The sequence below is a fragment of the Topomyia yanbarensis genome, chromosome 3, assembly GCF_030247195.1.
Source record: "Topomyia yanbarensis strain Yona2022 chromosome 3, ASM3024719v1, whole genome shotgun sequence".
Classification (NCBI taxonomy): Eukaryota; Metazoa; Arthropoda; class Insecta; order Diptera; family Culicidae; genus Topomyia; species Topomyia yanbarensis.
This window is the reverse complement of record NC_080672.1, coordinates 300,414,937-300,427,955: the sequence shown is the minus strand read 5'-3', so window position 1 is coordinate 300,427,955 and position 13,019 is coordinate 300,414,937. Positions and strand designations below refer to the sequence as shown.

The 13,019-nt window shown below is 36.7% G+C and overlaps 1 protein-coding gene across 5 annotated transcripts in view; it reads left to right on the top strand.

Annotated features, from left to right (window-relative positions):
- LOC131689698 (cyclic nucleotide-gated cation channel alpha-3) overlaps positions 1–13,019 on the top strand; it is a 520,080-nt gene that overhangs the window by 301,406 nt on the left and 205,655 nt on the right. For all 5 annotated transcript variants that reach the window (XM_058974953.1, XM_058974954.1, XM_058974956.1 and 2 more), the window contains one exon: positions 3,612–3,800. In XM_058974953.1, the coding sequence (XP_058830936.1) occupies positions 3,612–3,800 (189 nt within the window). The remainder of the gene's footprint in view (positions 1–3,611; positions 3,801–13,019) is intronic.

Sequence of the window (13,019 nt, the reverse complement as noted above, 5' to 3'; positions counted from 1 at the left end):
TCAATTCTAGGCCGGATACCACACGGCCTCTGGGCAGGTTCATCTGTACACATCGAAATTTGATAATCGAGACTCAACAAAACTTCACCGAACTACCATCAGCCGAGAGTCTCTGCAAACCCCCAGCCAACAAAAATTCGGCAAAATTAAGTGGATCATCGGTGAAAAAATCGGTGTGTAGAGTGAACGTTCCGCTGCGTAATGCAGTATACTGGGGAATTCGCCCGACTCTTCCCAGGCTCCGTTCGCCATTGAGAATGTTTTAAACCCCTTCAACAATTTTACCCATAGCACGGGTCGCATGGCACTATGGAATTGGGGTTCCCTGTTTGGTAGATTTTTACCACTGAAACAGGTAGTCCGTAGTGTAATTCTTAGCCGGTTGAAACAACCACTACCGACACTACATGGCTTATCTAGGCTGTTCGGTGAAAGAAGCTGACATTGAAGAACAGCTTCCATATTTAGATGGGCGAACAGCCGCAGAAGGAAGGAAGGAAGGAAGGATAACGGGAGGAGAGGGATTTGGGCGAAAACTTTCTTAGCAACAAATTTACCCGGATCGATTCCAGATATTAGTTCGGTCACGGTTTTCTGTTTTCTTTCTTCAGATCTAGATTAGAGATAAGTTTAATCGGATTCGATCACCTACTACAAATGAAATGACCTGATAACCAAGAAGGTTTAGTTCAATATGTAACATTCGATGTTGATTGGTTGTGCTTAAACTATACTCAAGAAATATATTTGATTTATTATTACTCTAAATGTACTAAGAAAATAAATATTTTACATTAAGTAGTATAGTCCTCCTTCTACAGTTCGTGCAACCCCATAGGGCAGCCCCTTGTTGTTTTCATAAAACATTAAAAATAATGAATACCTCAAACTCGTCTTCAATGCACCCATTTGATCATACAAAAGATCGATAGTAATGGGTTGATTTCTAGGGAAAGTTGTGGGGTGTTGGTTTTACCTACAGCGTTGGTTTTACCCATAATTCCCCTACCAGCTTTCAACATGCGCACATTGGGGATCATTTATAAATTACGTAATTCTTTGAGGGGTGATTGGGATATGTTGTGACATATGGGGGAGGGGGAGTGAGGTAGAACGTTACGTAACATGTAACTGGACACTCAACAACCGTCAAGTTCAGTACAGTTACCAGATCGAATATAGCGCTTTTTCCCTCGTTCTCTACCCGCGAAACAGAACCGTTTCAAACGCAGAAAAATTTCAAAAAATACAGTAGGTGCATGAATATGCGAACAATAGCACTATTAGATGACGCGTATACATTAGGACACTTTATGTTTTACCACAACATTACACTTTACAAGAAAACACAAAGTTTTTAATCTTTGATAAAGGTGGAATAAATTCATTGAAACGTTGGAAGTAAAAGCAATATTGTTGTTTTCACTGTCTAATTTATGACTGATTAGCCGAAAAACTCCTCATAATAGAAGCTCGACAGTCAAGAAGACATTCATAGTTACGACACGAATGCACCCGCCGGTGTAAAGTGTCGTTAATAAAATCAAAAAAAAAAATTCATAGGTATGTAACATGATATAACTGAAGAAATTTTTCTGATGCATTTGTTACTTAATAGAGGAGGGGGATAGAGAAATTTGTGACAATTTGTCACATGGGGGAGGAGGAGTCAATTTTGTGCAATTTTTGCGTTACGTAATTTATGAATAGTCCCGAGTGCTGCTGATAAGGAATATGTTAAAAGTGCCTTCGATGGTCGTTGACATTTTCTCTGTGAATGTTGGTGATTTTTATTTATATTCTGGCATTTTTACTAAATTTTCTAAGGGTTCCGACAATCGGCCATTTTTTTCTAAAATTCAAAAAATGATAATTTTATTAAATTGTCAGTAACATTTTTCATATTGAAAGAATAAATAAAATCCCTCATCAGTTATTAGCTAGGGCCTTTACCTTTCCATTGGTATGCTTATGCCCCTATATTATAGAATTGAAGAAATGTTATGAGCCAAAGACAAAAAGGTGCCAACAACCGACCACATTCGCCTGAAAGTAAATATATTGGGAATTCTCGAGTTCGCGAATTATCGGCGCGGAAAAAATGCTTCAGCGACACGCCGCCGGTCTACCTTTCGGCGTCGGCGTATGTTAAAAAGATACGGCGGCGCACATGTCTTTCGATCGTATAAATCGTATAAATCGTTTCCCAACAACTTATGCCATGTTTTTATTGGCCATACAATTCAAAAATAAAAGTTTTTTCACGAAAAAGAAACAACACCAAATCTCAATATATCGCATTAAGAATGCTGACGATTTCAGTGATGACCTCCCCTACGCTAGCAATCAGGAAACGGTCTAATTTCATCTTGTATAATACTCGCTACCAATTTGCTTTCCCATCACCCAAAGCCGAATTTTAACCAAACTCTGAAGCTTGACTGAATCCAGGCGAACACCCGCCCTTCCGTTTGCCGTGGAGGCGTTTTTGCTAATTACAAAGATTTAAATGAATCCCAAAGCAGCCAGATCTGACTCCGTCTGGCAGATTCAGCAGATAGACTTTTACCCCCGTACCTTAGTTAGCTAGTTAGTTAGTTAACGATGGGTGTGTACGCGCGGTGTGGGAACCTGGAGGTGTGTATTCGGTTTCCGCAGCGGAGGCTTCGGGCCAATCGTACAAAGAAAAGGAATCAATTTGAAATGCTAATTGAAACCCCTTAAACTTATGCCAAATACAGGAAGTTGTAGTGCCGCTGGGAGAGATGGGAATTCGGTTGGAAGGGTTGGATTGACACACAGGGCTGGTAGATAATGTTAATCGAAGCCAATATTTAGCTTGTTGTACAGCTCGTAGGATGGTGATTCGTGAACACTGACAATAGTTTTTGAACAAGACGTTGTATAACCAGTTTGTATCAATATCTAATAAGCTTATATGTTAAACATATAAGAAAATACTAGAGAAACTATGAAGTTGTTAGAAAGCATTACCCACATCCACAGTTATTGAATAGAACCACTAACATCTTATCTTAACTATAGAATTTGGCTCAAACTTTGTCGTAAAGATATATACTGGTGGTATTAGTTTCTGGCAAGTCTAAAGGAAGATTAATATTGGAAGGGAAAATTAGTTTCACCAACTCTCAGCGGAAACATGACCTGTTTCGAATGGGGGAATTGTGTTGTCTGTGCACTGAAAATTAACATGGAGATTATGTATTGTTGATAGCGGAATATTACGGAGTGCTGTTCCTTGCAAATGAAAGGGATGAATCACTTGGGGCAATTAGTTGAACGTAATCTCACGCTTTTGGAAGTTATGCATTAAGTCCAACGATACTTCTCTTCACTAGATTCAAGATATTGGCATAAATGCTTTATCGTGCAAGTTGAAGTTAACCACAGGATACAATTTATTAGCGGATATTTAAATTGAGAAGCGGTTCTTCGTTCTTTGTTCCATGAGTTATGCAACCAAGTTATTTCTATCAACACAGACGTATCTAATAAAGTGGCCATTAGAATTAAATTGTGGACCACACTCAATACTATTGTTATCTTATCACGTTGAGCTCACTTTCCTTTCTCTATTTCTCTCGTTCTAGATGATGATGGCAAGGCATGTTTTGACGATACGAAACTGTCGCGACATCACTCGCACTCCCTCAACGGTACGGATGCAGCGATAATGCATCTGGCCCCTCCGCCCCTCGAAGCCGTTGGGTCCGACTTCAATACCATTCAAACGTCCTCGGAACACAATCGAAACTCTGTGAGCCGTCAAAGTCTCATGGGTAAGTTTCGTTTGGTTGCGGGCAGGTGCTTTCCCCATTTCCATCACCCTCGACAATCCTTGCTCATGTTGCGCTCGTTTAGTTGTTATTGTTGGTGTTGTTGAGTTGTTATCGTTGTTTGAATTCCATCCTTGCTGTTGTTTCATTTGTGTTAGGACTTTCATTTTCCATCTTGTATTTCTGTCTTTTGCATCATGAAATCTAAAACGAAAGCAATTTATCTACTGGGATGTAATCCATTATTGCATAGCATGCGAAACCATTTAAATACATTGTGGTGATAAATTTGAATATCCCTCTGCTTCGCCAAGAACGCTTGCTTTATTTAATCATACATAATCGCATAGATTGTAGTACTAACAGGTTTTGTGTTAGCCCTCGATTCATTCGACACTTGTAGCTCTTGTTCTGCATTCCTTCGTTCGGAATGTTTTCCTCAAACTGGAAAGGAAAATAGTTTTGAAATATCCATGTGGTCAAGTTTGTTTTGCCTCTGGCTACTAAAGAGCAGCAGAGGCTTTTAATCTTCTAAGGCTTTTGGGCGATGTCATCTAATGTTGCTCCATTTTAAAGAAAATGGTCTTCTCTACTTTTGTGTCTTTTTCTTATATTCACAAATGGTAGAAAATATAATTATATCCATCATGTAGTTTGCAGGATTGTAATATTAGCCGATAGCTACACCAAGAATTGACTGCGAAGTTTATAGAAAATTAGAAATCGAAGTTTACGTTAATATAAAAACATATAATCCACATGCACCCAAAATTAAACTATATTATCTCTACTCTAGAAGATATACAGTGAAGACCCGTTTTTTCAGCACTCTGGTGTATTGTTTGTTCACAAAATCGGGGCATATTTTTGCCTGCTTTTTAATAAACCAAAGAACCTACAAATCTGTTCTAAAGCTAGTATAAATCTAAATATTTGGAACAAATTTTGATCTTGTCAACCCCACCGTGCAGATTTAAATTCTATTTGATACCAATCTCAGATCTAAATTTTTGGATCTGGGGTTTCGTTTGTTCAAAAATTTGCACAATTCTGATTCAAATTAATGTTGACAGTATTTTATTTTGATTTTTTATGAATTTGCGAGAAATGTTAAGAAGTAAATTGAAAGATAAGTACTTTGGGGATGTATAATGTATATTACAGCTTTATCGGATATGTAAATTGAATAAATGTTGACGGTAATTATTTGGATTTTTCGTGGAGTTCAGCTTGCTTCTAGCGAAATCAATATGCTTGTGTAAATCCGGAACTTGCTGCTAAGACGGTTGAGACCGGATTTGGGATTTCCACGAACACTCAAACGACACTGATATCAACGCGCCGATAATTTTAACCAAAAAACGACTTTATTTCTTCGAAAAAGCGTGTATTAGGAGAGGCAAAGTTTATTGAGGTCCGTCCTCGAATACTAGTTTGATAATTTTTCCTGATTTGCTCTTTCGTAACTCTTTTATAAAAAGCCTAGTAGAAAATTGCACAATATGCGAGAATAACACAACCGAGATATATAACGAGAAAGTTAACGAGTGTGATTTCCTGTTTCAGTTTATTATCTCCTACCGTTTCCTGCACAGGTAAAAAAAATCATGTACAATTATGCTAACTATACTGCGCATATAGGGATTGCGACCAATAGTGTAAAATTATGCGTGTGATTAATTTAACATTGGCCACAAATCGTGCTATAAATATCTTACGTATGCGATGGTAAAACTATATACCGACATCAAAGAACAAAATTCCCGTTAAATAATTCCAAGACTTGAACCGCCGATCATTGACTACCAAACCCCCTTACTGACTGAGCTAAAACGACACATAATAATGTGACTGCAAAGTGGCGTACATAAGCTTCGCTTGAGCGTGAACGATCCAAGCGCATTAAGCTGTGGGTCGTGCATGTATGTGTATAACGCAGTTAGTTTTTCTCTCTGCTTAACACCGTTTCGTATAAAATCGTGTAAATATAGGGGACTTGTGGGTAAAATGAACAGGGGGGGGGGGGGTAAAATGAACAGGTAGCCAAATCAAGTCAATGTTAGTTAAATTTAGAACAAACTTCACAGAAACGTGACCTGCCAAGTATTGAAATAATTTCTTTTGATAAAAAGCTGTCGAATGTGAAATAAATATGATGAAAACCAAAATCGGCATTCATTCGCTGATGTTAAATTCGGCATGTATAATATAAGGTCTTTTGTGGTGAAATTTTAATTTTAATGTGAAAATGGTGTTACATGACAGTAGTTGAACCTCTTGCAGATATTTCACAGCAATAAGTTAGGATCAGGACAAATCGGCTCAATCGGAACGGCTGTTTGAAAAAAAATGCCTTAGGGGGTAAAATGAACAGGTTGTAGTGGGGGTAATATGAACCATCTTGCTGCTCCAAGTACCAAGCCTCAAAATTAATCGCTAAGTTCAAGTTGCTATATCTTCACTGTTCTCCAACAGATCTTTAAAGTTTAAACACCTATGGATAACCCCAAGTTTGTGGATATGTTTCCATGTCACAGAATTGTAAATTGGATAGTATTACATGAAAATTTAATTTTTCCGTGACAAGTTTTGTTACCTACAAAATGCCCTGTGTTTATGCAATGCTCATGAGCCGCTGGGACATCAGCATTGCTCGGAAATTGCTTTTCAACGCTAAGCATTGCATACATACAGAACATTTTGCAGGTCACTAGAAGGTGTTCATTTTACCACCAGCACATGTTCATTTTACCCACACGGTATAAGGGACGATCCATAAATGACGTAGCATTTTTTGAGTGATTTTTTACACCCCCCTCCCCCATCGTAGCATTTCGTCACAAACCTCTAAATACCCCCTGGTAATTACGTTGCTTGACAGTAATTCTCCCCCCCCTTGTCCCCGCAAAATTAAAAAAAATGAATAGCTATGTTAGTTATTCTCCTTTAATACAGCTACGTAGCATGACATGACCCCCTACCCCCTGTCGTCACACATCTTCACAAAATACAAAATACTCCCCTCTCCCCCATATAATGCTACGTCATTTATGGATGATCCCTAAACATGTCTCTTTTTTGGACATGTTTTGAAATCAAGAATAATGTTTGAAAACTTGTGTTTATGTCGAAATATTTTCACCAAATATGTACAAAGCATGTTTAACAAGAAACGTATAAGGTGATTGTAGTATCTCAATCATTTATTAGTTAGAAAATAATGACTTTGCTTAACGTGTTCATTTTACCACAAGTTACGATATTTTCGCTGAAAGTTGAATGAATAGCGCGCAAGGCTCAAGCAGCAAAATATAAATTTCCATAGAAACACAAAGATTTGTATGATTTTCAGGGTTCGTTTTATGTGCATGATATACAGCATACATTTATTCATGAAACATTATTAAATGAATCCCGAGCAAATTCTCATGGTCTCAGACACCATACAACCCCATGTAAAGACCATAAATATGGCATGTGCCTATTTTCACAACCATTAAGGTTGCACGGAGAATGCGCAAAATTCGCAAACGAAAAAAGCAGTTTTTTCCACACCGTATGTCAGATCTTCATAAAAATCAATCAGCGTGTGTAGAATGTTGTTACAGTACTGCTGATTGATTTTTATGAAGATCTGACATACGCTGTGGAAAAAAACTGCTTTTTTCGTTTGCGAATTTTGCGCATTCTCTGTGCAACCTTAAAATACCATAAAATGGTCGCAATAACCCATAGATACACCAAAAGATGGATTTTAGAAGGGATTGGTGATGGTGTTTTTATCCCATTAAAAACACTATCAAAACACCATGCAGTGGTGGTGAAATTGGTCCATAACCATGGGGGTATTATGGGCTTTTCGTTTTCTCGGGATAGTTTTTCTGCGATATTATGAAATACGATTAAGTTAATTTTCATATTTTTTTGCCGTGAGATTATTGTAGATGGCATAAATAAATGACTAATTGAGATTAGAAATAATCTTTCATATGGTCAAGGCTCCGAAAATGGCAACCACAGGCGAAATTATTTTTTATCAAATTTTGCGTCAAACTGTTAGTTTTCCGTATGTTTATAACCTCTAATATTAAAAAATATGAATGGTGATCCCAGAAAAAAATTTCATGTCTGTCATTTATGAAAGTTTGTTGATGCTACTTGCATGACCTGAAAGTGACTAAAAGACCGTAAGGAGGAGTTGAATATCCATATTTTCAACTTTTTGCTTGCAACAACATTTTTCTATCGTAGTCTAATTTAAATTTGATGATATTGCTTGAAAAATTTTGATGAATATGGATTATTGTTTATTTTCAGTTGTGAAGTAATGGAAACCAAATAACTTGTAACGTGACAGATCAAAAATTCAAAAATGTTTTGTGGACCACACCAACAGCGTGCATACAATGTCTAACCTGCATTTTTTCTAACTACTTTGAGTCTACTTTTTGAAACTGTATTGTGAAAACTTTAAAGTTTTATTAATTGTTAAGAAAACACAGAATATCTTATGTAACATGACAGATTTTTTCTGCTGTAAAGCAATTCTATCAAGTTTGATTCAATTGCGTCAATATTGGTGACCATCTTTGATTGTGATGAAACCTTTTACGTTTCATGTATATGGGAGACTAAGTATTTTTCAATATTAAACAAACAATTTTTATTCAAGAGTAATATTTAAAAAGGGCGTATGAGATCTTGAATGCACTACTTTCAGCATATATTTTTCGAAAATCGCCATTTGTGCAGCAAAACTATATGATAGCGAGTTCTAGGGAATTAATTGTTCTGTGTGAATATTTTTTGGTAAATTTTTTTTAAAAAAAGACAGAAAAATGTTAAAAATACAAATATATTGTTAAAAAAACAAAAAAAAAATGAAAATACAATTACAGAAAAACAATGTTTTTTTGTTAACGAAAACCTGTAAACTGATGAAACTACAATTGCACTATTAGGAAGTTCTTAGTAAGAAAACATTTTTAACTTCAAGCATTCTTCTAAATTTCTTAGTATTTGCCAGTCATAAATATAATTTTCTTATACAATATTAATACTAAATATGATTTCGAAGCAAAATGCTGTTAAGATTTTTTTTTCGATATATTTTGATTTTTTTCAACAAAAATATCTAGTAGTGAAAATACGCCCTTTTACTAAATTACTCACAAATACCACACGTTTAAATCGTACGTGCAAATAAAAAAACCTTTAAAATATAATTGCATCGTAGAGAAAATAACAATAAAACGTTTTACAATTTCAATTATTATTTTAATTTTGAATTTTTATTTATTTTTTTTTCTTTAAATAATTTAGTTATAGAATGTATTTCAAAATGGGGTTTCAATTCAAAATGCTCACGAAAAATTATCTTTCAAAATGCAGATGTTTTCAAGTTATTTTGGATTTTCTTTCGACGTAATATGTTACTTCGTCAAATTACGACCTTTTCAAAAAAATTTCGCGTTTGTTCATCAAAACCAATATGTTTTTCAAAATAAACATTAAATTTCCCGTTAATACTCAGTTTCTAGATTAAGGATGATTTGTGTACGCTTGTCTTGATATCCTTGCTTCAATAAAAATGCAGAACTATAACGTGACAGATTCTAGTTGTAACGTGACAGATCATTGAGAATACACCATAAAATCGAAAACAAAGTTTTTCTTCAGGAAAACTATATTTCAAACTCTTCCTTGCTTTCTAAGCTTCAACTTACAACTGTTTTCATGCAAATTTGAGGGCCAACGGAACAGACTTTTTCTATTTAGTCGTGCAACCTCCAAACTAACTGCGAAAATTGTGTAACGTGACAGACGTATTAAAATGACAATAAAGTGAAAACGGTTCATGATAGAAAAAAACTTTCTGTAGAAAAAAATGTGCGGTTTAGTGCCCTTAATAATGTGCAGTTGTGATAGAATATGCTTTTATTGTTTTTGCTGACTTATCTTATGAAATATGCGTAAAAATGTAACGTGACATACAGAAGCCTTGACCATATGCACCAATATAGATACGAGCTTCGTGACACTCAATAATACTATCACAAGGTGTAGTAATCACCCTAAGGGGGTGGCCTGCTTTGGAGGACAAAAAATAAACTGTTTTCGCGATTCTAAGTTATAAAAACCTATTTTAATCCACCTAGCGGTGCAATTGTGCCTTTCTCAATCATGAATCACGAGAATGTGTGCGTTGTTTATATTCATTAAAAACTTTTAAATGCATATATTACATTTTATTATTATACATCACATGACAACCATATACAGGAAAATAAATCATTATTCGAGTTCTAAAATTTTGTAAAAGAAAAAACAAAAAGTCGATTTTCATAAATAAATTTTTTTCGAGATAACATAAAATCTCGACGTTTCATGCATTTTAAAGATGTTTGGCATCAAAAATACGAATTCGATTTCTGAAATTTTTTGAAAAAAATTAGAGTTCCGACTTATATGGTAATTTCATATGTGACCGAACGATTTAGTCTATATTTCCGGACCCATATAAGCGATCCGTACGAAATTTTATATACATCTATGGGGATGTTATAGCTATCATTTGGGACTAAGTTTGTGAAAATCGGCCCAATCATTTCGGGAAACTGATGTGAGTTCGTAAATTTTGAAAGATGGCCGCTTTTCCCGGGCACTTCCGGAACCGTCTATGGTGGTCAATGTAGTCAACGAAAGTTTGTTTGGCCGTCGGTGACCTAGAACTGCAAAGTTAAGTTATTTGAGAGACATTTTAGCGAAATTTTTACCTTTTTTGCTTCCATCGGGGTATCGGTTTGAATCACAATTTGCTATGTGATCGCACGCCACAACCCGTAACTCCGGAACCGGAAGTCGGTTGGGGATAAAATTTAATAGCCATTTACGGGGACGCAACATCTTTCATTTGAGACTAAGCTTGGTTGATTCGGTCTAGCCACCTCCGAGAAACCGATGTGATTGTTAGTCTGAATTTGGATACTTCCGCCGGGGCTTCCGGAACCGATGATGGTGGCCAATGTGACCAAAGAGACTTTCAATGGCTGTTAATGACCTAGTACTACAAATCGAAGCAGTTGTGGTCACATTTTGGAAAAATTTTCACCATTATACATTCATTGCAGAATTTTTTAAAATCGACATTTTCTGCGTGATCGTACTCATCACCCTGTAATTCCGGAACCGGAAGTCGGATCCATTAGAAATTCAATAGCAGCCTATGGGAACGTTGCACCTTTCATTTGGGACTAAGTTTGTAAAAATCAGTTCATCCATCTCTGAGAAAAGTGAGTGAGATTGTGTTCGCGTACACACACACAGACGCACATACACACACACACATACATACACACACACAGACATTTGCCGAACTCGACGAACTGAATCGAATGGTATATATCACTCGGCCCTCCGGGCCTCCGTTAAAAAGTCGGTTTTCAGAGCAATTGCAATACCTTTCTATTGAGAAAGGCAAAAAGGTGCGAAATCGGCAAAGTCCCAAAAAGTCGATTTTTACAAAAAAAAAATTTTCGAGATAACATAAAATCTCGACGTTTCGTGCATTTTAAAGATGTTTGGCATCAAATATACGAATTCGATTTCTGAAATTTCATGGGGTCCCCCCTTTGAAAAAAAAAATTGAGTTCCGGCTTATATGGGAATTTCATATGTGACCGGACGATTTGGTCTATATTTCCGGCCCCATATAAGCGATCCGTACGAAATTTTATCAACATCTGTGGGGATATTATAGCTATCATTTGGGACTAAGTTTGTGAAAATCGGCCAAACCATTTCCGGGAAACTGATGTGAGTTCGTAAATTTTGAAAGGTGGCCGCTTTTCCCGGGCACTTCCGGAACCATCTATGGTGGTCAATGTAGTCAACGAAAGTTTGGTTGGCCGTCGGTGACCAAAAACAGCAAATTTAAGTTGTTTGAGAGACATTTTAGCGAAATTTTTACCTTTTTTGCTTTCATCGGAGTATCGGTTTGAATCACAATTTGCTATGTGATCGCACGCCCAGGCCTGTAACTCCGGAACCGGAAGTCGGATCGGGATGAAATTAAATAGCCATTTACGGGGACGCAATACCTTTCATTTGAGACCAAGTTTAGCCGAATCGGTCTAGCCATCTCCGAGAAACCGATGTGACTGTTATTCTGAATTTAGATACTTCCGCCGGGGATTCCGGAACCGATGATGGTGGCCAATGTGACCAAAGAGACTTTGAATGGCTGTTAATGACCTAGTACTACAAATCGAAGCAGTTCTGGTCACATTTTGGAAAAATTTTCACCATTATACATTCATTGCAGAATTTCTTAAAATCGACATTTTCTGCGTGATCGTACTCATCACCCTGTAATTCCGGAACCGGAAGTCGGATCCATTAGAAATTCAATAGCAGCCTATGGGAACGTTGCACCTTTCATTTGGGACTAAGTTTGTAAAAATCGGTTCATCCATCTCTAAGAAAAGTGAGTGAGATTGTGTTCGCGTACACACACAGACGCACATACACACACATACATACACACACATACATACACAAACAGACATTTGCCGAACTCGACGAACTGAATCGAATGGTATATGTCACTCGGCCCTCCGGGCCTCCGTTAAACAGTCGGTTTTCAGAGCAATTGTAATACCTTTCTATTGAGAAAGGCAAAAAGGTGTGAAATCGGCAAAGTCCCAAAAAGTCGATTTTTATAAAAAAATTTTTTTTCGAGATAACATAAAATCTCGACGTTTCATGCATTTTAAAGATGTTTGGCATCAAAAATACGAATTCGATTTCTTAAATTTCATGGGGTCCCCCCTTTGAAAAAAAATGGGTTCCGGCTTATATGGGAATTTCATATGTGACCGGACGATTTAGTCTATATTTCCGGACCCATATAAGCGATCTGTACGAAATTTTATAGACATCTGTGGGGATATTATAGCTATCATTTGGGACTAAGTTTGTGAAAATCGGCCCAACCATTTCCGGGAAACTGATGTGAGTTCGTAAATTTTGAAAGGTGGCCGCTTTTCCCGGGCACTTCCGGAACCATCTATGGTGGTCAATGTAGTCAACGAAAGTTTGGTTGGCCGTCGGTGACCAAAAACAGCAAATTTAAGTTGTTTGAGAGACATTTTAGCGAAATTTTTACCTTTTTTGCTTTCATCGGAGTATCGGTTTGAATCACAATTTGCTATGTGATCGCAC